This window comes from Nicotiana sylvestris, chromosome 12 (genome assembly GCF_000393655.2).
Source record: "Nicotiana sylvestris chromosome 12, ASM39365v2, whole genome shotgun sequence".
Lineage (NCBI taxonomy): Eukaryota > Viridiplantae > Streptophyta > Magnoliopsida > Solanales > Solanaceae > Nicotiana > Nicotiana sylvestris.
The window spans coordinates 86,696,852-86,724,261 of NC_091068.1; the positions used below are offsets into that span (position 1 = coordinate 86,696,852).

General features: G+C 38.6%; 2 protein-coding genes across 2 annotated transcripts; both read right to left on the reverse strand.

Annotated features, from left to right (window-relative positions):
* Positions 1 to 19,239: 19,239 nt before the first annotated feature.
* LOC138883322 (serine/threonine-protein phosphatase 7 long form homolog) lies at positions 19,240 to 19,698 on the reverse strand. The gene has a single exon (XM_070164003.1). The coding sequence runs from the start codon at positions 19,696 to 19,698 to the stop codon at positions 19,240 to 19,242; it is 459 nt and encodes a 152-aa protein (XP_070020104.1).
* Positions 19,699 to 26,981: 7,283 nt separating this feature from the next.
* On the reverse strand, positions 26,982 to 27,410 carry LOC138883323 (uncharacterized). The gene has a single exon (XM_070164004.1). It carries the CDS (start codon positions 27,408 to 27,410, stop codon positions 26,982 to 26,984), a length of 429 nt encoding a protein of 142 aa, XP_070020105.1.

A 27,410-nucleotide genomic window follows, 5' to 3' on the forward strand; every position in this document is an offset into this window, starting at 1 on the left:
CAAATGAGCACTTAGTCAAGGAGTTCTACGCCAATGCCTCCCACATCAAGAAGGATACCAAAGTGACTAAAGTGCGGAACTTGAAAGTGAAGTTTGACGGGAAGACAATCAATGAATACCTGGGCTTTAATGAGGAAGATGAAATATTGTACTTGGAGAAGGTGGCACTTGATGAGGCAACCCGCCCAAAGTTGGTCTCATACCTGGCTATCACGGACACCACCCCAGCGTGGTTGACAACAGGGGTTCCTATCTTGAGGAAAACCCTAAACTTTGAGGCGAAGGATTGGGAGACATTTGTATGTAGCAGGATAGACCCAACTACCTATGAAACACCATGCCGATATCCCGGGCGATATTAGTGGCGGCTATTATGGCGGGGTTCCCTATCAATATTGGGAATGTGATGTCTAGGGTGATCACCAGGGTGGTAAATGAAAGTGATAGATCATACCCCTTCTCGAACTTCCTTATAATGTATTTGGAAGATCAAGAGGTGGAGAAAAGGAACTTTGACGTGAAGGTGAAACCCAAGATCCATTTTCATGGTACAGCCTCAAGGATCCGACAACCCCAAAGCCAAGGAATCTAAGGGCAAAGACACTACTTCTACTGGCCAGTCTGAAGAGTCAGTAGTAGTAGTCACTTCTTCTCAGCCTCCAACTGCCATACCAGAGCCTGCCCCCGGACAATCTACTTTCACTCCTCCAGATATTCCATCCTCCTCAGCATACCCATTGACTGCCCACCGATTAAGCCAAATACTCTCCAGTATCAACAACTAGATGCAGGCAGCAACTTCTAAGTTATCTGTGCTATCTAGTTCAATGATAGCCCAGTTAGTGCCCCCACAGCCACAAGTGTCAGCTTCAGTAGAGGAGTCTCTCAAGGAGCTTCTGGACAACCAGAAGAAGCTCTTGGAGAACCAAAAGCTTATCATGGATGCTCTTGCTGATCAAGGAAAAATACTTAAGGAGCTGAGCAAATACACAAAGATGCTGAAGAAGATGCGGGCCTCGAAGGAGTCGGTTAAGGAATTGAGGGGTGAAGTGGAGAAGATGAAGGCAGTTGACCACTTGCCTTTGGAGCTACTATTGCATGATCAACCTCCAGCAGCTCAGACAGAGCAGGTTCCAGAGCAGGGGATTGAGAGAGATCCAAAGAGGAGCAGAGTGATTCCCTAGGTGGATGATGTGGAGATTGAGCTTGAGGAGACGGAGGGTGTTGCTTCTATCCAGCCACAGTCCCCTGAGACATATGATCTAGGTGTCCAGCCACAGGACCCCATGCTACCACAGGACCCCAAGTAGACGGAGGATCCAAGGGAGTTTTCTTCACTCTCTATCTTTCTTTTTGAGCTTATTTTTGGTTAGTTAGCATTGAGGACAATGCTAGCTTTCATTTGAGGGGGTGGACCTACTTTGATTTGGTAGTTGGTTTGTAAATATGACACTATTTTCTTTCTTTATGCTTATTTTTTTCACTTATGGTATGTATATAACTTTACTTTTTGATTCACTTTTTGTTATTTTTGTATCTTGGTCTATATATAAATTTACTCTCTCATGTATATATTCATTTTCTCTTGTGTATATTCATATAAACCCCCTTTTGTACATATTCAGTTTACTTTCTGCATTTTACTTCATAGCTTATTTTGCAATTTCCCTTAATAGTATAGCTTCTTATTTGATTTAATAGCTTCTTTTTCGGTTCGTAGCTTCTTATTTTACAATTTTGTGTGATCAATAAGACTTTGGTTTTCTTGAGGCCACGGTTCTTTCCAAAGGTGGAGTTTGTGTGAACCGGGTGGCTCTTCCCGATGATGGATGGAATGACAACCTTCTTAAGGGTTTGAGTTTGTTTTTCTTTTTGTTTTTGTGCAAATAGTAGTTAGTGAGTAATGGTGCCTCAGGAAAAGCTTCACTTGGGCCTAATACATTTACCTTTGACCTTATGGTTAAATTGGTGTGTATATGATGGTGATAGTTGTGACCTTGAGACTCTTGTGTTGGCTAAACAATCATCGAGCGGTTTCTCGGAACTATTTCTGTTGCTCAAATCTTAGCTAAGGTTGTTGTGGGCCCCCGGCTCTGTTTCTTTAGCAATCCTCTAGCTTGTGTGGTGAGGTATTGATTTTCAAGTCCAAGTCCCGTGCCAATGAGTTTAGAACTTGCCCTGAATGTTTGTCAAGGCGAAATCCTAAGTGAAGCTCGACTTGAGAAGTAATTATAGGCTCTCCTTGATCCTAATTGAGACCTGAAAACATCCATAGCCTACCAATGATGATATCCCTGGTCAACCCCGTTGAGCCATAGCCCTTATTCTTTCAATAACCATGATACAAGCCTCTATCCGTTCTGAAATGATCCTCTCTTGGCACCCTATCTTTCCTTAGGACAAGGCAAAAGCATAAGTTTGGGGGGGAGAGACGAGGAATGCAAAAGTAATAAAAGGTACAAAATGAAGAAAAGGAAAGGCAAAACGCAAAAGAAAGAAAAGCCAAAAAGTCAAAAAGAAAGTGAACAATGAAGAGGAAATGAAGGGATTCAATAAAAGCAAAAGATGAAAGGCATGGAAAGATTAGAAAGGAGAGGATTGAAATGAACAACAAAGAGTGACAGTGTGTCTCTCTAGCCCCTAAAGAAGAAGTAAATAACTCAAAGAGTCAAGAAAATGTGTGCCAAGATGAAGCAATGAAGTGCTTAAGGGAAGATGAAACCTTCTTAGACCAATATATCCTACCTTAAACCAAAAATACTTCATTACATTCCCAAAAAAGCCCTATATGATCTTGAGTTGAGTGAGCTTACATTAGTAGTGACTCACATAAGGGGCAAGCTTATGGTACTTAGAGCCGGACTGGTGACCTTCCTTTGAGAGAGATGAGTGTGTTTTTTACAATCTTCGTTCTAAGTGCTACAATCTAAAAGTGAGGTTTGCTTATAGAGAGTTGAGAAGTATGAGTTTGGGTTCCACAGCAACCAATGTAACAGAAAGAGTTTCCTTGATGAGTTGAGTCAACTCTTGATGCTTTTGTGTTTCACTATAGCCATGGTGCTAAAAGGTTGTGTATTGTTGATAATGCATTTGAGTTGAGGGTAATTGTTAGTCCCAATTGATTATTGATGATGTTACTTTAGGAAAGCTGAATTTTCCTTTCTTTTATCTTGAGGAGGTGGGAATTACTTTATTTGCTTGAGGACAAGCAAAAGCTTAAGTTTGGGGGAGTTGATAACTAGGGATTCTAGTCTATTTTATGCTCCTTTTTGCTTGAGTTTTGGACTAAAATGTGTACAAGTATACCCAAAAGCTAACTTGTTGAGCTTGTTTGCAGTGTTTGGTCAAAACGAGACAAGGATGTCATAACCAGCTCAAAAAAGGAGTGAAACCTACACAAGTTCAAAGACAAGTCAAAGCAGCGCTACAACGGAAAACCAACCACGGACGCGAAGGACCTACCGCCACAACGGTCCTTTTATCGCGGTCACGGTGGCAAGATTCAGAGAGATGATATTTGAGATTTTTCAAGTCACCGCAGTCTGCGGTGATTTTATGAGACCGCAATACCTCTACCGCGACAGCGGTCTTTTTACCGCGGTCCGCGAAAAAGAGATTCAGAGAGCCAAAGATTGGAGCTAAAGTTGAAGACCGCGGTCCGCGATCCATTTTCCACTGTCAGCAGTACCTCCATCTGGGGCATTTTTGTCCAAAAAATTTAGCTGTGTATAAATACTACTTTTCCAGATTTTTAGGTCATCTTATCAGTAGCTGAGCACGTGAACACCATTTTTGTCTATTTTGAGTAATTTTGTAACTTACTTAGCAATTAATTTTAGACTCTTATCTTGTAATTAAAATTTATGGATTATTCTTCATCTCAATCTATGATTTCTTCTTCAATTATGAGTAGATAAATCATTAGCTAGGGTTGTGGCTCAACCCTTGTGTGGGTATTTAATGGGTCTTTTATTTTAGGGCTTAGATGTTTATGGATGGTTGATATTTGGCTTGATTTATGTTTTTTATGTTGAATTAGTGGTTGCAAACACTAATTTGTGCCTTTTTGACTTAGGCTCTTCTTGAGAAAGAGAGACTAGGTCTAAGAATTTCAGGCCAACAAGGAATTGGGGTATATTCAAGAGATTGATAGCTCTAATTAAAGGGTTAAATTTAGAGATAGTAATAACCGACTTGAGCCAACATTGCTTGCACAATTTGAACACCCAATTGGGCTTGAGAAAGCCAATTAGGGCAAAGTCACTCTTACTACCGAGAGGTGTAGAGTGAGTAGCTTCATGCATTGGCTATATCACGATCCCAACTATGACATCATTGCCCTAAGTTCTAGATCCCGTTAGATACTCACCTAGGAGTAAGTCACTTCCCTAGTGCCTCTTTACCCATTTAGAATGTAGACACCTGATTTTTGACCCTCCCCGAGAATTTTCACATTTTTAGCGTGAATATGTGAAATTGGGTCTAATATAGCCATTTTAACTATTTTTACTTTATTTCGTTGCAAAAAGAAAAATTAGAAAAAATATATATATAAATTTTAGTTTATGTATTTCTCATAAACTTGAAAAAATACAAAAATTGCACTCTATTTTTGTACTTTATATAATTTCGAAAATAACCAAAAATATAGTTCTATTAATGTTTTGTAGTCATTTTAATTTTTGAAAAATACAAAAAATATTACTTTATATTTTATCCTTATATAAAAACGAAAATTACAAAAAAAATAGTTTTATTAATATTTCGTAGCTATTTTAATCTTGAAAAATATTAAAAAAGATATAGTTTTGTTTAAATATTAGTCTTATTTTGGTAGCTATTTTGCTTACATAGGATTAGTCGAACAACGTCGTGTTCTTAATCGGGTCCGGGCAAAAGAATAATATTCGGGTTCAAATTACCCGCTTTTAGGCCTAATTTCGGACCTAGCCCATAATAATCTGAGTCCACCACACATGAGGGGACACGCGTGGGGAACACGGACGGAATCCCATACACGGGGAACCCCACCACGCGTGGGGGACACAAGTCTTGAACCCCACCACGCGTGGGGCTCATTTTCCTAGCAAAGGGATACTAAATACACGGACAAACATTTTTGGGAGGAGGGGACTTGGGGAAAAAAAATTTAAAAGTGCACTGTTCATGTTCTTCTTCTTTAAGAAGAAGAACAAAAAACCCTAGCAAGAAAAAAGCTTCAGCTCCCTCACCTTCCCCGACGCCGGAAACTGACCCCAAATCAGCATACCCTCACCCAAACCATCGTCAAACCACCCAAACACCAGCCCACGACCATTCCTCCTCCTCCTAGCTCCATCGTCGACCACTACCCAAAACCACCCTCCACCCGACGGTCCAAACACCACCACCATCGTTCCACCTCCAAACCCTCTCCAGCTGCCTCGTCCGTCAAACACCCGTTAGCAGCCCTCCCCTTCGCCATAGCTGCTCCCTCGCGCACAGCTGAACCAAGCAGTCCAGTGAACGACCACCTCTAAAATTACCCTTCTAGAGAACCTCCATAACTGGCCGGAAAACGAAACCAGAAAACCAGCTCCCTCCATCCTTTCCGGCACCCCCACGCACCAGCCATAGCTCGTCGTCACTGTCCGGCAACCACCACGCCTCAGGTTGGTTCGAACAGCAACTGCTGTTGCCTCCCCATCGTCACCCCTACCAAGCCAACGTCTCCATTTCGACAAACAAAACAAAACGAAAACACTACCACCAAACGGGCTCGTTACCAGCTCCCTCCATCGCCCAAATAACCCACTGCCCGTCAAGGTCATAGAGAGAGAAGGTGAGCGTCGAGGTCGTTGACAATCTTGGTTCGAGTTTTCGTTTTCGTTGAGGTCGTCGTTGTTCGTCGAGGTCCGTTACGTTGAGGACAAAGAAAGGTCCGTTCCTATCACTCTCTTTTATTGATCCATAGATATATTACACGATTCCGTGAGTTTTGGAATCTACTATGATCCTAATGTTGGTCATTGATTGTATTTTGTTTAAGTTGGGTTTTAATGGTTGAACTATGTGTTGAATGCTTTATTCAACATATTTCAAAAAGAAAAGAAACGAAAACATTACAAGTTTGAGGTCCAGTTTTATTCTCTCTTTGTTCTGTTCTTGCATGATTACATTTTTAGCCGGAGTGATACTTGAATCTCGAATGAATACGTGATATTGCTTTAGTCGTAAAATTTCCATTTTTTGATTCTCTGTTTCGGGATTTTCCCTTAGCATGCCTCTAAATTTCTGTGATTGAATGATGTAGCGCGAATTTAGTTTGTGTATGAATTATGAAACTGTTAGTTCTCATGAACGAATGAGCTTTGATCGTTATTTTTATTAATTATTTTCGGTCGTTATGAACATTCGTAGCTTACTTTAGGCATGTATACAAATCATCATCGTGGTTAGGGGTACGGTTCCCATGACATGGTTACAATGCCTAAAATTCGGGGGTACATTTTATGTGATCCGATTATAATGACTTTAAGATCTTAGTGAATAAATTAGGATTTTTTAGAGGCGAATAAAGTATTATTTTTTATACAAATCATTATTTTTTAGAGGCGAATAAATTAGGATTTTTTAAGATCTTATTCTTTTTACTTCAGAATAAGAAAAACCAATGAAAAAACGAAAAAAAATTATTATCTTCCTTTTGAAATTCTCAAAGTTCGAGTCAAAAGAAAAGGAATTCTTAGAAGTCGTTCTTTCAAAAAAAATATATATAAAAGGGTCTTCTCAAAAATAGTTTATTTACCCGAACTACGCGGGTTTGATTCTCACCGGATGTGAGATACGTAGGCAACCCTCATCGGGTCCAACCCCACCTTTTGCTAAAATAGCCAAAAACAAATAAATAATAATAATAATAATAATAAAAAGAAACATGTCAAAATTTTAATTTTGTCATAAAGAAGTCGGGTGACGCTGTTTTATCAAGAAATAGCCGAATGTTCCCGAAAGGGACGCCGGAAGGCTGACTTTGCATAAACAGCCACTTTTTGGGTCATGTTTAGGATTTTTGGTCCAGTTGACCCACACAGCCTTAAAAAATCTTCGTCCCCGAGGCGCTGAAGGGCCGTGTTTGTAACACCATATTTTTCTTGTAATTTGAAAAAAAAAATAAGTCGATTATGATTTTAGTAAAAAATAAGTCGAGCCAACTTCGGCAGTGTCTTAAACCGTTCTTGCCGAAATAGCCTTAGAGTATCTTTCAATTGTCAAAAGGTTATTTTCGTAAAAGAATGGACAAGTTTGTAAAGTGTCATAAAATAATCCTCCTCGGCCTAAAAATTCATGTGAAAGTTGGAAGGGGCCACGTTTGCAAAAACAACCATTTGGTTAAAATTAACAAACGGAGGAAGGAAGTTGGCCATTTGTTTTTGAAGTTTGTAAATCTTTTGATTAGAATATGTGGGTTGTTTGATTTTCAAGTTTGTAGGTCATCTTCAAACCATTGAAACCCAGTTTGTTCTAATATGAAAATTGAGAAAATATTTATTATTGTTTATCTTTATGGTCCGAACTACGCAAGGTCTGATTCATGCGTGGTCATGATACGTAGGCAATCTCCATAAGATTCGACCACAACAAAAAAGCAAAAAAAAGGAGAATGAAAAAGAAAAAGAAAAATGAAAAAAAAATGAAAAAAAAAAAAGAGAAAAGAAAAAAAAAGATGTTGTTAATAATGGGGACCGACTGAGTCCATTCTAACCTGTTTGTTTTGCAAAGAAAGTTAAGGTGGTTGGTTTGTGGTAAGCCACACAATGACACCCAGAATCCTTTACTTGCACCTCATGATACACATTCTGCTGGGATTAGGCCTGATAACAGAAGCACTCGAATCCTATTGGGGACTTATTGACTAAGGTTGATGATATTGAAGTTGGTAATGGTCTAGGCAATACTGATGCGAAGCTCAGTGGCTACGATGCCAAGTTTGATAAAATGGGAGGACGCTCCGTTCCTTGGTTAGCAAAAGAGAATCTGGTGGTGGCTTATTTTGTTGTCATTTCTGTTGTCCGGATTATTCTTAGGGTTGTAATCCGAATATTTTCTTGTGTCAAACCTTCCTATCTTTCCATTTTGTCATATCAGTTTGTTTAAGTTTTGTCGAGGCTGTGTTAGGATTTTATTCTGGTTGTTTTGTTTGTTTTATTATTCAAACCATTTCGCCGGTAGTCTAATACAAAGCCGGTCTTTTGTTATTTCCAGTCATCTTTTCTTTTAGTCCTTTTATCATTTTTGTTCAGTGCCGATTCTAGTGATATGACATGCACACACAGTTCGAGCCTAATCTTAAAGTTAATCATAAAACCCTGGGAAGGTGATCAAAGCATTTAAAGGAAATAAGAACGGTTCAAATTGGCATGAGGGTCGTTCATAATAATGAGAATGAGAGTGTCGCCCAACGGTGCTTTAGAAGTGACAAATGAAAAAACAGATGTTGAATATAATTGTCAAGTCCAGCACCATCGGAAGAGACTATAAATCTATGTTCAATTGTGTTGTTTGCACTTGGCATGTTTTGAAGACTGGAATGACGAATGCATTTTGTTCTGCTACCTAAACACTTTTTCTTTCGTTAACCCCTTTTGAGCCTTATTGTTTTTTCTTTCGTACCCCTCTTTCGGAACCATTAGAAACGACTAGAAAACGCAAACATGACAGGTAAACAAAAGAAAAAAAAAGAAAGAAAAGAAAGAAAAGAAAAAAAAAGAAAACAACAAAACGAAAGAAAAAAAAAAGAGAAAAGAAAAACGAAAACAAAAGAAAGTCAGATGAAAAGAGAGGAATTGGGAACTACGTTTGACCTGATTCCTCAAAGAGGATACGTAGGCGCTTCACAGCTCGGTCATAGTTTTGAAAAATGAAAAAAAATCAATTAAGATATCCCCAAGCAAGAAACTGGGGCAAATGTTGCGTTTGTTGTAAATAAATCTAGTTCTGAAGGTTGTAATTAATAACCCAAAATCGATGCATTTTTTAGCCTTTAATACCCTTTCTTTCTAGCCCTATCCAAAACCCACATTACGGTCCAAAGAAAGACCTTCTGACCAGTCTTCAAAAGATGCCAAGTCAGACAAATGAGAGTCTTACCGGCGAACATAACATTCTGTTCCACAGCAGAAATGACTCTAATCTCCAGCAGAAAGAGTCATACCGGCGACACTCCAAACCCCCAGCTGGAAAGTGATACAAATGAGAGAGTCTTATCGGTGAAAACCTTCACAGGCACCATAAGGCGATGAAAGCTGAGAGAAAAACCAGAAATGAGAGAGGCTTGATAGTGAAAACCCTTTGGGCACTACAAGTCGAATAGGATTGAGAATCAGATGGGGAATTGCCAATTGAAGGTCTGGAAAGATGATTAACGGCGGAGGATAGGCCACATATGCATGTCATGACCATTAGAGTCGGTATCTGCGTTTGATAGGTTTTTATTTATAGTTTCTTTTGTTAAAAGGTCGTCTTTTTCCTTTTGTCCTTTTATTCTGTTCCCTTTTTATCTTTTACCTTTCATAGAAAAATCCCCAATAGAGTCTGCTTGGTCAGAACAAGTGTGAATTGACTTCAAAATAGGCCATCAGCTTTCCAAAATGAGATCTGACTAGTACATCCAAGTGGTTTAGTCAGCAAGGAACAAACGCGAGGCCAGTGTCAACAAAAAATATCCCCAGCAAAAGGGAATTGACAAAAGGATTGACGAGTGTCAAGAGGGATACCCTTGCAAAAACCAAGGTTATAAACCTCAAGGCCAAGGCCCGTGAACAAAGCAAGGAAAGCAGTGAGCATGAATTTGTGGGAAATTCATACAAGACTAAAAGTTGGGGAAATGCTAGTTTCCGAGCTATGCCACAAAAGAAGAGGGATACCCCCAGCAGAAAGGGATTATCCCCAGCACATAATATCATCCCCAACAAGTTGTTGAACGCAGAACAAGGAAGGAGAAAGGGAAAGCTATCCCAGTAGGAGTATCACAACCAACCACCATGTTTTAAACTAACAAAATTTTGTTTGACTTGAAGCAGGTAACGGAAATGGCATTGATGCCAGAACTGCATGCCACAAGGGATATTATCAAACTGGGGCAGAAAATTTTCCTTCCATTTAGAAAATTTTCTAGAAGTCAGGTACCGCCAGCTGATAACATTTTACCCCCCCAACAGGTAAGTAAATAATTCCCCAACAGTTTTATCCCTAGCAGTTGCGAGGAGTCCAACACAAGGTTGGAAAGTCAGTATCCTCAGCGGTTCCTTTCGGGGAAAGACAAAACGACTCTCAAGGGAGGTAGTCTTCGAAGGAAGAAGCTATGCAAAAACAAAACAAAAAAAAAGAATAAAAAAAAAAGAATAAAAAAAAAAAAGAAAAAAAAAAGAAGGAAAAAAAAAGAATAAAAAAAAGAATAAAAAAAAAAGAAGAATAAAAAGATAATAATGAAAAAAGGGGGAAAAGTCATCCCCATCTAAATAATCCCCAACAGTTTCGAGGGAAGACAACACAGGTAAGTAAATAATTCAAAAAAAAGCGAAGGTTTCATTAATAGGAGACGCACTTCCTAGTTTGAAATCATTTAAGTTTTACCCATAGGAGACGCATTTCCTCCTAGGTTTGTTTAGTTTCACCCATAGGAGATGCATTTCCTCCTAAGTTTAAGTTTTACCCATAGGAGACGCATTTCCTCCTAAGTTTAAGTTTTACCCATAGGAGACGCATTTCCTCCTAAGTTTAAGTTTTACCCCCTAGGAGACGCATTTCCTCCTAAGTTCGTTTTAGTTCCACCCATAGGAGATGCATTTCCTCCTAAGTGGTTGTTAAAGATAAAAAAAAAAAACAAGACCTAGTCTGATGAACCTTCTCCTAGGATCAAAATCTTAGACCGATGAATTTTTCTCCTAAGATAGAGACCTAGTCTGATGAACCTTCTCCTAGGATCAAAATCTTAGTCTGATGAATTTTTCTCCTAAGATAGAGACCTAGTCTGACGAACCTTCTCCTAGGATCAAAATCTTAGTCTGATGAATCTTTCTCCTAAGATACCAAAAAAACAAGACCTAGTCCGATGAACCTTCTCCTAGGATCAAAATCTTAGTCTGACGAATTTTTCTCCTAAGATAGAGACCTAGTCTGATGAACCTTCTCCTAGGATCGAAATCTTAGTCTGATGAATTTTTCTCCTAAAATACCAAAAAGAAAAAGACCTAGTCTGATGAACCTTCTCCTAGGATCAAAATCTTAGTCTGACGAATTTTTCTCCTAAGATAGAGACTTAGTCTGATGAACCTTCTCCTAGGATCAAAATCTTAGTCCGATGAATCTTTCTCCTAAGATACACAAAAAAAAACACAACGTTTGAATTTGAAAAAAAAACAACGATTGAAAAAAGAAAAGAAAAAAAGAGAGTCATTTCTAGTTTTCTTAAAATTATCAATTTTTAGTTTTCCTAAAAACAGGAGCCCGCCTGAAGAGAGGAGTGGCGTTTATTTTTAAAGTTGTTTAAATCTCGCCAACCTAAAGAAAGGAATGACATTTTATTTTCAAAGTTGTTGAAATCAGGAGCCCGCCTGAAGAGAGGAGTGGCGTTTATTTTTAAAGTTGTTGTTAAAATCAGGAGCCCGCCTGAAGAGAGGAGTGGCGTTTATTTTAAAAGTTGTTGTTGAAATCAGGAGCCCGCCTGAAGAGAGGAGTGGCGTTTATTTTAAAAGTTGTTGTTGAAATCAGGAGCTCGCCTGAAGAGAGGAGTGGCGTTTATTTTTAAAGTTGTTGTTAAAATCAGGAGCCCGCCTGAAGAGAGGAGTGGCGTTTATTTTAAAAGTTGTTGTTGAAATCAAGAGCCCGCCTGAAGAGAGGAGTGGCGTTTATTTTAAAAGTTGTTGTTGAAATTAGGAGCCCGCCTGAAGAGAGGAATGGCATTTTATTTTCAAAGTTGTTAAAATCAGGAGCCCGCCTGAAGAGAGGAATGGCGTTTATTTTAAAAGTTGCTGAAATCAGGAGTCCGCCTGAAGAGAGGAATGGCGTTTATTTTAGAAGTTGTTGAAATCAGGAGCCCGCCTGAAGAGAGGAATGGCGTTTATTTTAAAGGTTGTTGTTAAAATCAGGAGCCCGCCTGAAGAGAGGAATGGCGTTTATTTTAAAAGTTGTTGTTAAATTCAGGAGCCCACCTGAAGAGAGGAATGGCGTTTATTTTAAAAGTTGTTGTTGAAATCAGGAGCCCGCCTGAAGAGAGGAGTGGCGTTTAGCTTTGAAGTTTGTTAAAATCAGGAGCCTGCCTGAAGAGAGGAATGGCGTTTATTTTAAAAGTTGTTGAAATCAGGCGCCCACCTACATAACGAGTGGAATACTTTTCAGTCTTTAAATTTCTTGTCAAGCGCCCACCAACATAACGAGTGGAATACATTTCAGTCTTTAAATTTCATGTCAGGCGCCCACCTACATAACGAGTGGAATACATTTCAGTCTTTAAATTTCATGTCAGGCGCCCACCTGTATAATGAGAGGAATACATTCCAGTCTTTACTTTTCAAGTGTTGAAATTGGGAGTCCGCCCATAATAACAGAGGAATACATTCCAGTCTTTACTTTTCAAGTGTTGAAATTGGGAGCCCGCCCATATAACAGAGGCATACATTCAGTCTTTAGATTTCTAGTGTTGAAGCCAGGCGCCCACCTGTATAACGAGAGGAATACTTTTCAGTCTTTACATTTCATGTCAGGCGCCCACCTGTATAACGAGAGGAATACATTTCAGTCTTTACATTTCATGTTTCAGGCGCCCACCTGTATAACAAGAGGAATACTGTTTAGTCTTATACTGTAGATTTTGGAAATCAGTAACCCCACCGGAAGGTAGAAGGTTACAACAGGAATCCCCAGCAGGAAACAATAAAGATCCCCAGCACCGGAAAGTAGAAGGCTACAACAAAAATCCCCAGCATTCAACCAAGTTATAAATAGCAGAAGCTCGCCTCAAGAATGCGAGTCAACAGGCTGAGATGGTCAACAAAAGCTGGTCACAAAAACAAAAACAAAAAAAAACAAGAAAAGAAAAAAAAAGAGGAAAAAACGAATCCAAAGCACGGAAGTGGAGAACATATGTGGTCTGCTCAAGAACTAGCACCTACAACTAGCAAGTATCAAGGTTCAAATCCAAAGTCTGTATGAAGCACCATTCAAGAGTCAAGATCAAGTTTCAGAAGACTTAAAGATAGGAATCCTTGTAACTAGTAGCTGATAGGCTTAGTTAGTCTTTTTCAGTTATCATTTTGATGTAATGACAGGACCGCGGACCGGAACCTCAACGGAACGGCACCTCGATCGGCTCTTCACCTCGGTACACTCTACCATCTCTCTCTCATTTCCGAACTACACGTGGCCTGATTCTTGTAAAACCAAGGATATGTAGGCAGCTCAGATACCAGGGCTCGGTCACATTCCCTCCCTTTCCTTAGTGTAGTCCGTCCAAGTAATGGTCGGGTCAAAAACATGTCTAGTCGTTCTTTGTCGGAAAACTCTTCGTGTTTCCAGTCAAAGAGGGGCAGCTGTAGACACCTGATTTTTGACCCTCCCCGAGAATTTTCACATTTTTAGCGTGAATATGTGAAATTGGGTCTAATATAGCCATTTTAACTATTTTTACTTTATTTCGTTGCAAAAAGAAAAATTAGAAAAAATATATATATAAATTTTAGTTTATGTATTTCTCATAAACTTGAAAAAATACAAAAATTGTACTCTATTTTTGTACTTTATATAATTTCGAAAATAACCAAAAATATAGTTCTATTAATGTTTTGTAGTCATTTTAATTTTTGAAAAATACAAAAAATATTACTTTATATTTTATCCTTATATAAAAACGAAAATTACAAAAAAATAGTTTTATTAATATTTTGTAGCTATTTTAAATCTTGAAAAATATATTAAAAAAAAGATATAGTTTTGTTTAAATATTAGTCTTATTTTGGTAGCTATTTTGCTTACATAGGATTAGTCGAACAACGTCGTGTTCTTAATCGGGTCCGGGCAAAAGAATAATATTCGGGTTCAAATTACCCGCTTTTAGGCCTAATTTCAGACCTAGCCCATAATAATCCGAGTCCACCACACATGAGGGGACACGCGTGGGGAACACGGACGGAATCCCATACACGGGGAACCCCACCACGCGTGGGGGACACAAGTCTTGAACCCCACCACGCGTGGGGCTCATTTTCCTAGCAAAGGGATACTAAATACACGGACAAACATTTTTGGGAGGAGGGGACTTGGGGAAAAAAAATTTAAAAGTGCACTGTTCATGTTCTTCTTCTTTAAGAAGAAGAACAAAAAACCCTAGCAAGAAAAAAGCTTCAGCTCCCTCACCTTCCCCGACGCCTGAAACCGACCCCAAATCAGCATACCCTCACCCAAACCATCGTCAAACCACCCAAACACCAGCCCACGACCATTCCTCCTCCTCCTAGTTCCATCGTCGACCACTACCCAAAACCACCCTCCACCCGACGGTCCAAACACCACCACCATCGTTTCACCTCCAAACCCTCTCCAGCTGCCTCGTCCGTCAAACACCCGTTAGCAGCCCTCCCCTTCGCCATAGCTGCTCCCTCGCGCACAGCTGAACCAAGCAGTCCAGTGAATGACCACCTCTAAAATGACCCTTCCAGCGAACCTCCATAACTGGCCGGAAAACGAAACCAGAAAACCAGCTCCCTCCATCCTTTCCGGCACCCCCACGCACCAGCCATAGCTCGTCGTCACTGTCCGGCAACCACCACGCCTCAGGTTGGTTCGAACAGCAACTGCTGTTGCCTCCCCATCGTCACCCCCACCAAGACAACGTCTCCATTTCGACAAACAAAACAAAACGAAAACACTACCACCAAACGGGCTCGTTACCAGCTCCCTCCATCGCCCAAATAACCCACTGCCCGTCAAGGTTGTAGAGAGAGAAGGTGAGCGTCGAGGTCGTTGAAAATCTTGGTTCGAGTTTTCGTTTCCGTTGAGGTCGTCGTTGTTCGTTGAGGTCCGTTACATTGAGGACAAAGAAAGGTCTGTTCCTATCACTCTCTTTTATTGATCCATAGATATATTACACGATTCCGTGAGTTTTGGAATCTACTATGATCCTAATGTTGGTCATTGATTGTATTTTGTTTAAGTTGGGTTTTAATGGTTGAACTATGTGTTGAATGCTTTATTCAGCATATTTCAAAAAGAAAAGAAACGAAAACATTACAAGTTTGAGGTCCAGTTTTATTCTCTCTTTGTTCTGTTCTTGCATGATTACATTTTTAGCCGGAGTGATACTTGAATCTTGAATGAATACGTGATATTGCTTTAGTCGTAAAATTTCCATCTTTTGATTCTCTGTTTCGGGATTTTCCCTTAGCATGCCTCTAAATTTCTGTGATTGAATGATGTAGCGCGAATTTAGTTTGTGTATGAATTATGAAACTGTTAGTTCTCATGAACGAATGAGCTTTGATCGTTATTTTTATTAATTATTTTCGGTCGTTATGAACATTCGTAGCTTACTTTAGGCATGTATACAAATCATCATCGTGGTTAGGGGTACGGTTCCCATGACATGGTTACAATGCCTAAAATTCGGGGGTACATTTTATGTGATCCGATTATAATGACTTTAAGATCTTAGTGAATAAATTAGGATTTTTTAGAGATGAACTTAATAGAAAATATAGTCACTGTAGGTTTATCCTTTTAAATAAAAATGAGACGAGCCTCGACAAACAAAAATGCACAAGCTGCGGGGCCCTCTAAATGTATATATTAAAATACTTAGAATTCGGGACAGGCCGTTTAGCGAATTTTACGGCCTTCCCAAAATAACAATACGCTAGTTGCTTTAGGCGCACCTTTAATAATTTAACCTTCTTAAACACGGGTGCACATTGATGTGACCCAAATCCAAATCTCAATAGAGTCAAAATGTGTCGACGACCACGGGTACATTGATTGTAACGCGGTTCGGGATATATTTTCACAACGTTGCAATTCCTTGTAGAAAATAATAATAACAATTATGAAAGCGGTAAAAAGTTAAAATTTGCACATAAGTTCATATTTGTATAAAATCAGATAATCAAGCCGAATATAACAGTTGAGCGACCGTGCTAGAACCACGGAATTCGGGAATGCCTAACACCTTCTCCCGGGTTAACAGAATTCCTTATCCGGATTTCTGGTACGCAGACTGTAATATGGAGTCATTCTTTTCCTCGATTCGGGATTAAAATTGGTGACTTGGGACACCCTAAATCTCCCAAGTGGCGACTCTGAAATAATTAAACAAATCCCGTTCCGATTGTCCTTTAATTGGAAAAACTCCCTTGCACCCCCGCGGGTGCGAAAAAAGGAGGTGTGACATAGAAAACCCTACAAAATTATCTACTTAGCTTAATTTCATGCATCATTAGTATAAACATTAGCGGTAACAAACAAACAAGAATGATTGGAAGTGTAATCAAGAGCACTACACACTGCTAGATTAGATATGAATCCAACTCCAAACATTGTATTAGCTCCATGTGGATTCAATCTCGACCTTCTCGGGTAAAAACTGCATCGACCACTCTTGCCACTCTGTAGTGGTGTAGGGTTGGACCCGATCAGCAGTATCTTTATTATTTGACCAGAAAAAAGTGGGAATATGAACAACAATACAAACGAGAAGTTGCGGAGTTAAAGGAGAAACTCAAAAAGGTGGAAGAAGAAAAACATAAGCTGGAAGAAAAATTTAAGTGGTTGGAACAGAGAATACTAGGCAGTGGTGACTAAACAATGACATGTATGTGTTGAGCGTAGTAGTATATCTTTATGTTTCCCATGTCATGTGTTTTCATTAGTTGTACTGAATTCAAGTTATGTTAAGTTTCTATGTTTGTGTTTGTGTTGTAGCATTAAAATAAAGAAAAAATGGGGTAATAAAAACATAATGCGCATATTATGTAAAATTGTTGTTATTATTTACATAAAATACAAAAAGAAAATGAGTCCCAAAGCCCTTGTGCTTCAATGCAGTCATTGGCCTGAGGCGCATCCCCTCCTGCCCGGATACACTATCAGGATCATCCCCATCACGTCGCCTCTTTATATGAGGATGCGCTGCAGCATGATCGTCAGTTGGGCTGGCAGGATCGGTAGAAGGGGTCGTCGGTCCATCAGCAACCAACAAAATAATAAGTAAGCTCAATATATGAAAATGTATATTAGTAATGTACGTGTTAAGTCAAAAACATTTTCTTACCATGGTCTCGTCGAGATCCTGAATATAAGCATCTGTGGTGTCCTCAACATCACACAAAGTGGCCTCCGCGACGGGCTGGGATGAAGCCTTAATAAGAAAATTAAAAATTAATTTATGGCGAATCAATATTAAGATTGAAAAAAAAAATTAATAGTAATACAAACATACCTGCACTTGTGATAGATCCACAGCATCCGACGATGATGAGCCAAAACTCATCCTGTACCCACCATCCACATCTCGGGTCGGCCGATCCTCAGTTGCGGTCGATGGGCCTGAAAGGAACTGCTCCCAACCTCTGGTGAAGCTTGTGGCCATAATCAATAATGGCTCTAACGGGGCCACTTGCAATGCTGGCAGTGCCAGACGGCATGTGGCTGGGATGCTTGTCTGCCTGAGGAATGTCACCCGGCAGATCAGCTCCAACCTCCTCATCAGGTGCCTCAACACCCCCTTGTTGGGGACCACCTCCTCACCGGACCCCACAACCTCGTGGGGTACCCCTGCCTCGTGGGACAGCCCTGCCTCGTCCCCGTCCCCGTCCCCTCGGGCGTGCGATAGTTCTACCCTAATGGTAGTGCTCTGGCACCACATAATCAGGGTCGTGATCTAAGCGCTTGCCCTCTCTGGCTCGCTGCAGTGTCTGGACAGCCAGCTCTGTCACTTGCTGGCCGAACTCCTACAAAGCGACCGCAGGATCGCCGGCATGTTGCTGCATCTGCAGTCCCAACTGGAGGAATAAATCTAGACCAATAGCCTGCACAACATGTAAAATATTAATTACAAAACGCTACGTCACAATTGTAAGTAAGAATACCAAATAACATATTAGTGCCTCGTGCCTATCGGTGTATGGTCTATATCGACTGCCAGCTTGATGATTGGGATTCCCGAAAAAAAGTTGGGTAACGCAGCGGTACCAGGACGTATAGAGCTAAATAGTCATCGTCTGGATCTGTGAAGGTGGGGGCGAAATCAGGTCTTCTCGTCGGTCCCAAGTATGGACCCATGCCTCTAGCCATGCTACAAATGCGTCGTCCGCCCTAGAATAATTATCCCGCTGATAGTGTGTAGCCTCCTATGCAAGCCCCCTCGGTATATACTGTGGACGGCCAAACTGGCAAAGTACCCGCTCCGTGGCATGATGCTCCACAATATCGAGGCACATCAGCGGGATGGAAGTGCTCCAAATCAGTCAGACGGCCGAGCAATAATCGGGCAGGCCACCTATCAAGTCGTCGTTGTATGGCGTCCAGATGAACTATCAAATAAGAACATAAAAGTGAGTATGCGCAACACAAGTGAACCTATACCAAGTAAGTTTAGGTATACATTTACCTGTGCGCCCTCCAGCATATCCAACACATCCTTGCAAAGGGGAAGATTATGATGAGCAACATAATCTCGTACATATCCTGTAGAAGAACCCACCTCCTAGCTAGAGGGAGAAACGGAGGTGGTACATCCAGAGGTAATGGTGGTAGAGGTGGCTGCAATTGCAGGAACCGCTCCCTAGCCCAAACCTAACATACAAAGTTGACGTAAAGTTTAAGATAAATTTTGACTAGATAGAATTGGAAGTAATGAACAGAGTATTCGAATATGTTGTCACCTGTAGAAGCAGCAAAAAACTACATACGTCACTCTGGATGCCCATGCTCGCTCAGTACAGATGCCTGTACATGTAAGCAAGAACAACAGCACCCCAGCTATACTGGGGTAAAGCATCTAGCTGCTGAAGATGATGTAGAAATTGCAAACTCACTAGATTTCCCGAAGTGTTCGGGAATAAGACCCCCTCCCCCAAAAAAAAGGAGCAGCACCAACCTCGTATACCGGTGAATATGCAAATCATCTGTCTCGCCGGTGATGACGGGGTGCAATATCTCCAAATGCTGTCTAATAGCTGTCAAACTCATGCGATTGGCCCTTGAATGTACAGTCTAATCCTGTGGCCTGAAACCAGTGAGCTGCTGCAGCAAGTCCAAGTACTGCACACGTGTCATATATCTCATTGTCTGAGGCAGTGCAACGGGCAGTCCATCAACAGGCATCCCATATAAAACCTCCACGTCCTGCAGCGTGATGGTGGCCTCGCCAATGGGCAGGTGGAAAGTGTGTGTCTCCGGTCGCCACCGCTCTATTAAGGCCATGATCAGAGACCAGTCGAGCTGCAGCCGCCCAATCTCAAAAATCCTGTAGAATCCCGTATCCCACAGGCGTTGGACTACACGGGGATGGAAATCTCTGCCCCTCATAAAGTCCCACAAGTCGTCCACTCTCCTGGCGCGGAGAGGCTGGACCAGTAGCTCTCCCTCCCATACGTAGGCGAACCTATGATCGCCCTGTAACACTAATAGCTCATCGGAGACAAGTCCAGGATGCAAAGGCGGCACGTCCATGTCATCTACTGTAAATTAAACAATATTAATTGTATGTTTGTTTTATAAATTAAATAATTAATTTTTATAAATTGTAATTGGATAGAATATATATCTATGGGTTCCAGGCTCGATATTTGAGGCCCAATAGCACCAATCTATCTTGAATTCTTATGTGTGTCAATATTTTTATAATTTTGTGTGTTTGTTTTGTCAATTAAATAATTAATTTTTAATAATTTAATTGGACAGAGTATATATCTATAGGTTCCAGACTCGATATTTGAGGCGCAGTAGCACCAAGCTATCCTAAATTCTTATGTGTGTCAATTTCAATACTTTTCATAATTTTGTGTGTTTGTTTTATAAATTAAATAATTAATTTTTGTAACTTGTAATTGGACAGAGTATATACCTATGGATTCCAGGCTCGATATTTGAGGTCCAGTAACACCAAGCTATCATGAACTCTTATGTGTGTCAATATTTTTATAATTTTGTGTGTTTGTATTGTAAATTAAATAATTAATTTTTAATTATTTAATTGGACATAGTATATATCTATAGGTTCCAGACACGGTATTTGAGGCCTAGTAGCACCATGTTATCCTAAATTCTTATGTGTGTCAATTTCAATACTTTTCATAATTTTGTGTATTTGTTTTATAAATTAAATAATTATTTTTTGTAAATTATAATTGGACAGAGTATATACATATGGGTTCCAGGCACGATATTTGAGGCTCAGTAGCACCAAGCTATCCTGAATTCTTATGTGTGTCAATTTTAAGATTTTTCATAATTTTGAATGTTTGTTTTATAAATTAAATAATTAATTTTTCTAAATTGTAATTGGACAGAGTTTGTGTTTGATCTATCAATATAATAGATACTTAAACTACAGGGATTCTACGCTAAAAGGCTCTATATTTTACTACGCTAAAAGAGCACTAGTCTTAGGCAAATAAATAATCTAAACTAAATAAAAACAACAAATATATTTTAATAACATAGCATTTACGAAACTACATATAAAACAGTAAAAGAAATTTATGAACATTTTTATTAACAAAAAAAAATGATTTCTCAATTTATAAATATTTTCTTAAAACACTAATATCATAATACGGATAAAAATAACATATTAGTTTAATCGCAAACAAAACACAAAATAACAAATACATTCAAGACAACTAATATGCATTATTATACTAGTTTCGACATAAACCAAATCGGAATACCTCAATTTATATTTTTTGAAAAGTCGATGAATTGAAATTTCGAGCCCGAAACGAGGAAACCACAACAATAGAAGGCTTGGGTAGGATGTGAGACCTACAATATTATCTTTTTGTGTGACGGGTGGGGTCCACTCGGATTTTTTTGGAGAAAAATAGGAGGGGCCCCACCGCAGTTTTTTATTTATTTAAATTGGGACGTCTGGTTTCCGTCGTTGGGGAAGAAGGAGGGTTTATTAATGAGAAGGTATAGCGCGGTATATAAATGCGCTAAACCCAGTATAGCGCGGTTATATAATGCGCGATACCTCTCCGTCACATGATGTCAGCATAGCGCGGTTTATTCATGCGTTATACATATATAGCATGGTTTTATACCGTGCTATACTTTAACGGCCAAAACATCATTAAAATATAGTGCGGTGTAAAACAGCGTTATATATAGAAATGTAACTTTTTCTTTTTAGCATTAAAAATGTATTTTGAGTCAAAATCAACAATATTTAGGTTCCGGATTCGTAATCCGATTCTAATAAAAAAAATTCTAATAACTTTTATAGAAGTATATTGTTAAAAGGCGTCAAATAAACAAAATCAAACTCAAATTAAACCACACGTTAGTCTAAAGACTCTAAACTAAAGGTGTGTTTGGTATAACAAAAAATGTTTTACAAAAAACATTTTTGGAAAACAAATAGTAATTTTATTCATTTTTCGGTGTTTGGTATGCAAATTAAGAAAAATAACCTTTCAAGAGAATTCATAAATAATTTATATACAATAAACATGAAACCATACACTTTCGAACTTGTAAACCGAAAGATGAAAAAACTAAAACTGAAAATATAAAAAAAATATTTTTTTTTTCGGGAGGGGGGGAAGGGTGTAACAACAAATTTTCGCGTCGAGAAAAATAAATAATCAAGACTGAAAAATTGTGTAACAATGTAGTATTTGATTTCAATAAATGAAAGTGTTACAATCTCTATGGTATTCCTCTTATTCTTCAAGAATGTAAAGTATCTTAATGAAATTGACTTTGATTTGATTGTAAAAAATGCACGGGCCGCCCTATTTGGTCGCCCCCATTTAACCTATACTCATTTTTTTAAAAACTTTTAACTTATACCCACTTTTTAAATAACTTCAGCCCCCTTCTCATCCTCCTTCTCCTCTTTCGTTTTCTTCTTCTTCTTCTTCTTCTTCTTCTTTTTCTTCTTCTTATTTCTTCTGTTGTTGTTGGTGCTGCTATGGAATTTCAGTTCATGGGATGATTGCCATAAATATAGGCTATAAAATTGAAAAGTAGAGAGCCCAGTTGTTCTATGTGAAATTTTCCCTATTTTATCTGCTTTGGATTGGATTGTGCATAGATAGATTTGTTAGATGATAACAGTGGGACCGTGTATTTACATTTTTGCAAGCTGGTTCATTTTTACGTCCTTTCTTCACGCAAATCGTCTACTATCTTGAACTACACATACTGTGAAGCCAATGCTTTGGAATATGCTTTCTTCAGTAGTTAAGTTTCTGGAATTCGCTATTGTTTGCAACCTATATTATTAATTATTAGCTAAGGCAAAACAAAAACTTCAGCTCTAGAGCTGAAGTTCGCCAGTTACAAAAACAAAAACTTCAGCTCTAGAGCTGAAGTTCGCCAGTTACAAAATAAAAAAAAACTTCATCTTTAGAGCTGAAGTTCGTCAGTTACAAAACAAAAATTTCAGCACACTTGGTTCATCACACTTGCTACTTCAGGCTCGTCTACTAGAAAGCTGAAGTTTTGCGTGATTGTCTTTGCTACTTCAGGCCCGTATGCTGAAGTTATGCGAAAAAGCGAGTACGCTTGCAACTTTTTTTGCAAAGCGGGCACAAGTTAAAACGTGACACAAAAGGCGGGTATAGATGCAAATGCCTCGATTTGATTCAAGGGCTTGTAAAGCTTGATCTTGAATCCTCCTTGAACTTCAATTTGGGTTTGATCACGAACAAGTAATTTGATCTTGAACGCCTTGGTATTTGATTTGGCTTCGTTCTTGATCTTGAACTTGAACTTGAACTTGAACTTGAACTTGAACTTGAACTTGTAGCTTGAGTGCTTGAACTTGTATCTTGTAGAGAAATCTGCGGTATTTGATCCACGAGCTCTCTGCTTGTTTCTTGTTATCACTTCTGGTGCCTTCTAGCTTTAGGAAGACCTCTATTTATAGTTGTAGGGGATGGTACGGCTCTGCGATTTGATTGGTCCGTTTGAACTGACCAATACCATCCAGACACTTGGCATGATTTAATTGGCTCATTTATTTGGCTTGGATTGCCACATTACTTGGCACATGTCATGATTTCATAGGCTCATTTACTTGTCTTGGATTTCAATATCACTTGACACATGTCATGATTTTGTTGGCTCGTTCATTTGACTTGGATTGCCACATTACTTGACACGTGGCACGAGCCTGGGCTTTAAGACGCGCAAATAGCCATTTGGACCTTGGGCTACTGAACTGGGCTTATCATTTAATTTATAGTCCAATTAAATGGACTAGCCCAACACATATATTGGCTTTTAGTAATTAGCCTAATTTACTAGCCACAATATTTGTTTGGACTAATATCTTGAATTTAATATGATCCAAATTATTATACGGATTTAAATTCAATAAAATTTAAATATTTACAAATGTCCCCTACTTCAAGACTTGTCGAATATTAATCTTCAAAGACTAGGCTTGAAGTACTAATAATATCCTTAAATATAAAGGGTACATTGAGCTAATTAATGAAAATATGTTAACTTGCTAATATTGCTGCAAAGTACATCTTTTAATTCATACTTTAACATTAAAATAATATAATAATGTTAAAGTGTTGAATTTTGCAATAATTGGCAAGTTTTACTCATTTCAATGGTAAAAGGCGTTTGTCGCTTTATTCTTTTCCAAAAAAAACGACAACGACCTTATCTTCTCAATTTGCAAAGACTTTGTGTTGTTTTCCCATTCCGTCGCGAATTTTTTTTAAAAATTTTCCCTGCTCTTTGAATTCAGCTAGACTCAATCTCTATAGGACTCTTCAACTTTATCGGATCTTCTATTGATAATTCCCCACGCTACTATTTTCCTATTTTTAGGAGATAAAATCTTATTCTTTGAGAATATCCTAGCCACGATACATCTTACTGGATTAGGAGAACTCCTCCAAACATCTATAAATAGAGACACCATAAGCCTGGATTGAAATACACACAAAATTCCAAAGCAAAGAGAACTCAAGAAGAGAGGAGAAAAAAAATCGTTCTCCAACATCTGCTGCGAAATAGCTATCAATGAGTAGTTTTATCTTTCTTCTGTGAGTAGTTTTATCTTTCTTCTGTGAGAATATGAAATTTTTATTCATATATAAGAAGAATGTACCATGCCAGATACTTTCTTTTGGCCTTGTACCATTGCGTGATTTTTGAATCACGTGACTTTATTTATTGCAATACGTTTGTTTTTTTAATCTATGCGTTAGTTACTTGCTTGGATCATTCATGAACTCATCCATTTGTTGCTTGCTATAATCCATAAGTGAAACTTGTCTGCACTTGCAAATTCAGTCAATATTGTAAGTCTAGTCAAGTGACTTCTTCAATATATCGCCATAGGGGATCTTTATTGGAATTGACTTGATTGCCTTTAGATGAATTACTTCTGCTATGATTCCATCTTTAGTTAATATCACCTGGCTATTCACACAAATCCAAAATAATTTTTTTTGTTGTTTAACTTTGGTCGTTTTGCTTGTCATGCAAATTACTTTTCAACTTTGTTTGGTGAAGACCATTACATTGTCTAAGCCAAAAGATTTTGTCTGAAATAAAAACCATTACATCGTCTCTACCAAAGATTTATTTTGTCTGAAGCGAAGACCATTACATTGTCTGAGCTAAAGACTTCATTTTATTTGAAGCGAAAACCATTACACAGTTTAAGCTAATGACTTCATCTTGTTTGAAGATTTAACTTTATTTTATCTGAGGCATAGACCATTACACCGTCTAAGCCAAAGATTTTACTTTATCTTAGGCAAAGATCATTACACCATCTAAGCCAAACACTTTACTTTTAGATGAGGCAAACACCATTACACTGTATGAGCCAAAGATTTATTTTGTCTGAAGCGAAGACCATTACACCTTCTGAGCTAAAGACTTCATTTATTTGAAGCGAAAACCATTACACCGTCTAAGCTAATGACTTCATTTTGTTTGAAGATTTAACTTCATTTTTATCTGAGGCATAGACCATTACACCGTCTAAGCCAAAGATTTTACTTTATCTTAGGCAAAGATCTTACTTTATCTTAGGCAAAGATCATTACACCATCTAAGCCAAAGACTTTACTTTTATCTGAGGCAAAGACCATTACACTGTATGAGCCAAGGATTTATTGTATCTGAAGCGAAGACAATCATCCAAGCTGAAGACTTTACTTTGTCCGAGGCTAAGACCATTATACCGTCTAAGCTGAAGACTATACATTGTCCAAGGCAAAGACAACCCTCTAGGCTGAAGACTTTGCTTTGTTCGGGAATAATACCATTACACCGTCTAAGCTGAACACTATATTTTACCCAAGATGAAGACCAGCAAAGTCTATTATATAGTCTAACTTGAAGATTTTACTTCACCACCAAAAGATTTGAACTTTTGGCGCAAAGGAATGAAAATTTGTCCTCATTTCGAGATACATGAATCAGAGATTGTATGAAGCATGATTTATTTATTTATTCAAAAAGCTAACCACCAAGAATATCTCTTCAACTTCAATCTTCGCAAGCAATTTTATGATCTCCTTTATATAGATATGTTTCTCCTTTTCTTTTTTTACAGGTAGAAGAAGAAATCAATTCCAAAGATATTACTTTAATAAAGATAACCTCATAGTCGAAGAATCTTTTTTTACATTTCAAGTTGAAGACATGGCAGACTTGAAGGCTTCTACTTGAAGACTTGACAGATTTGAAGACTTCGACTTGAAGACTTTAACTTGATGATTCACTTGAAGGTTAAAGTATAAGAGTTAAATTTGAAGACGTAGCCACTTTGAAGAATTCAACTTGAAGACGTGGCAGACTTGGATAGTTGAAGACTTAGCGGACTAGAAGAATTTAACTCAACTTCAACTTGAAGATTAAGTATGTAGAGACTTCAAATCAATGATATAGAAAATATGAAGAATTCAACTTGGCGATTTGGCAAACATAGAGAATTCAGCTAAAAGACATGACGGTCTTGAAAACTTTGATTGTCTTGAAGATACCAATCTCGGTGAAGATCAAGTCATTCTGTAGTTTATAACGAGTGAGCTTCTTTGTTTTTAATAATTTGTGAATTTGATGACTTGGCACACTTGAATACTGCAACTTTAAGACCTAGCGGGCTTGAATACTTCAAATTGATGATATAATAGACTTGACATAGAATTGGAGCCTTCAACTTGAATATTTAGCCTTTTATTAAAGAAACTACAATCATTCCATCAAAGACCTTAATTTGACATGGAGGGCTTGCCCCCATTGACCATCAAGATAAGACAAAGAGTTCAACTAAAGAATACATATACACCTAATTTTCAAGTGTCAATCAAGTGAATTATATTCCATCGTACCTCATTTGAATAATGCCTTGGGTAATATTTGAACTCATATGACTAAACTTAGAATAAAACTCTAAACTGCCTACGTACCTCGGTGAAAAGGATCAAGTCATTCTATAATTCGAAATGGGTGAGGTTTTTTTCCTTTTTTGCGTCCTAACTTTTGCCTAGGCCACCTCTTTCGAGATTTTCAACCTAGTGGACTTATTTAATTTTTTTGATGTCCTAACTTTTGCCTAAGCCGCCTCTTTCGAGGTTTTCAACCTAGCGGACTTTTTTTTATGGGCCGTGCACAGTTTATATTCTTGCGGGTCAATAGTAACATGCAGTTTATGCTCGTGCGTCGAGGAGCGTATTTATTTTCTTCAAGGATAGTATCTCTTCATGAATTTCCCATTAATGGGGCCAATCCGCAAACCTTCTGAGTCAACTATCTTGTAAGCGCCACTTGAGTATACCTCTTGTACAATATATGGTCCATCCTACATCCCACTTAGCAGAGAATTTGCCCCTAGATTGACGAGAGGTAATAATAGGCCTTTTGACCACAAGAACTTGGTCACCCACTTGGAAAGATCTAAGGTGTACCCTTTTATTAAAAGATCGAGACAGACGAGCTTGATAACATTCAAGGCTTTGTTGATCTTCTAGCCTCTTTTCATCAAGAGCTTCCAATTCTTCAAGGCATAACCGAGCATTTTCTTCATCAGTGAGTCCTTCTTGAATGGCAAGCCGCAACAATGGGATTTGACGCTCAAGTGGAAGGACTGTTTCAACTCCATAAACAAGCAAATAAGGAGTCTCTTGTGTTGGTATGCGATATGTTGTCCTATATGTCCAAAGAGCTTCTTCCAT

Excerpts from the sequence above, each read along its gene's own strand:
- LOC138883322 (XM_070164003.1), bottom strand. The coding sequence starts at position 19,698 with ATGGACGTGCCGCCTTTGCATCCTGGACTTGTCTCCGATGAGCTATTA.
- LOC138883323 (XM_070164004.1), bottom strand. The coding sequence starts at position 27,410 with ATGGAAGAAGCTCTTTGGACATATAGGACAACATATCGCATACCAACA.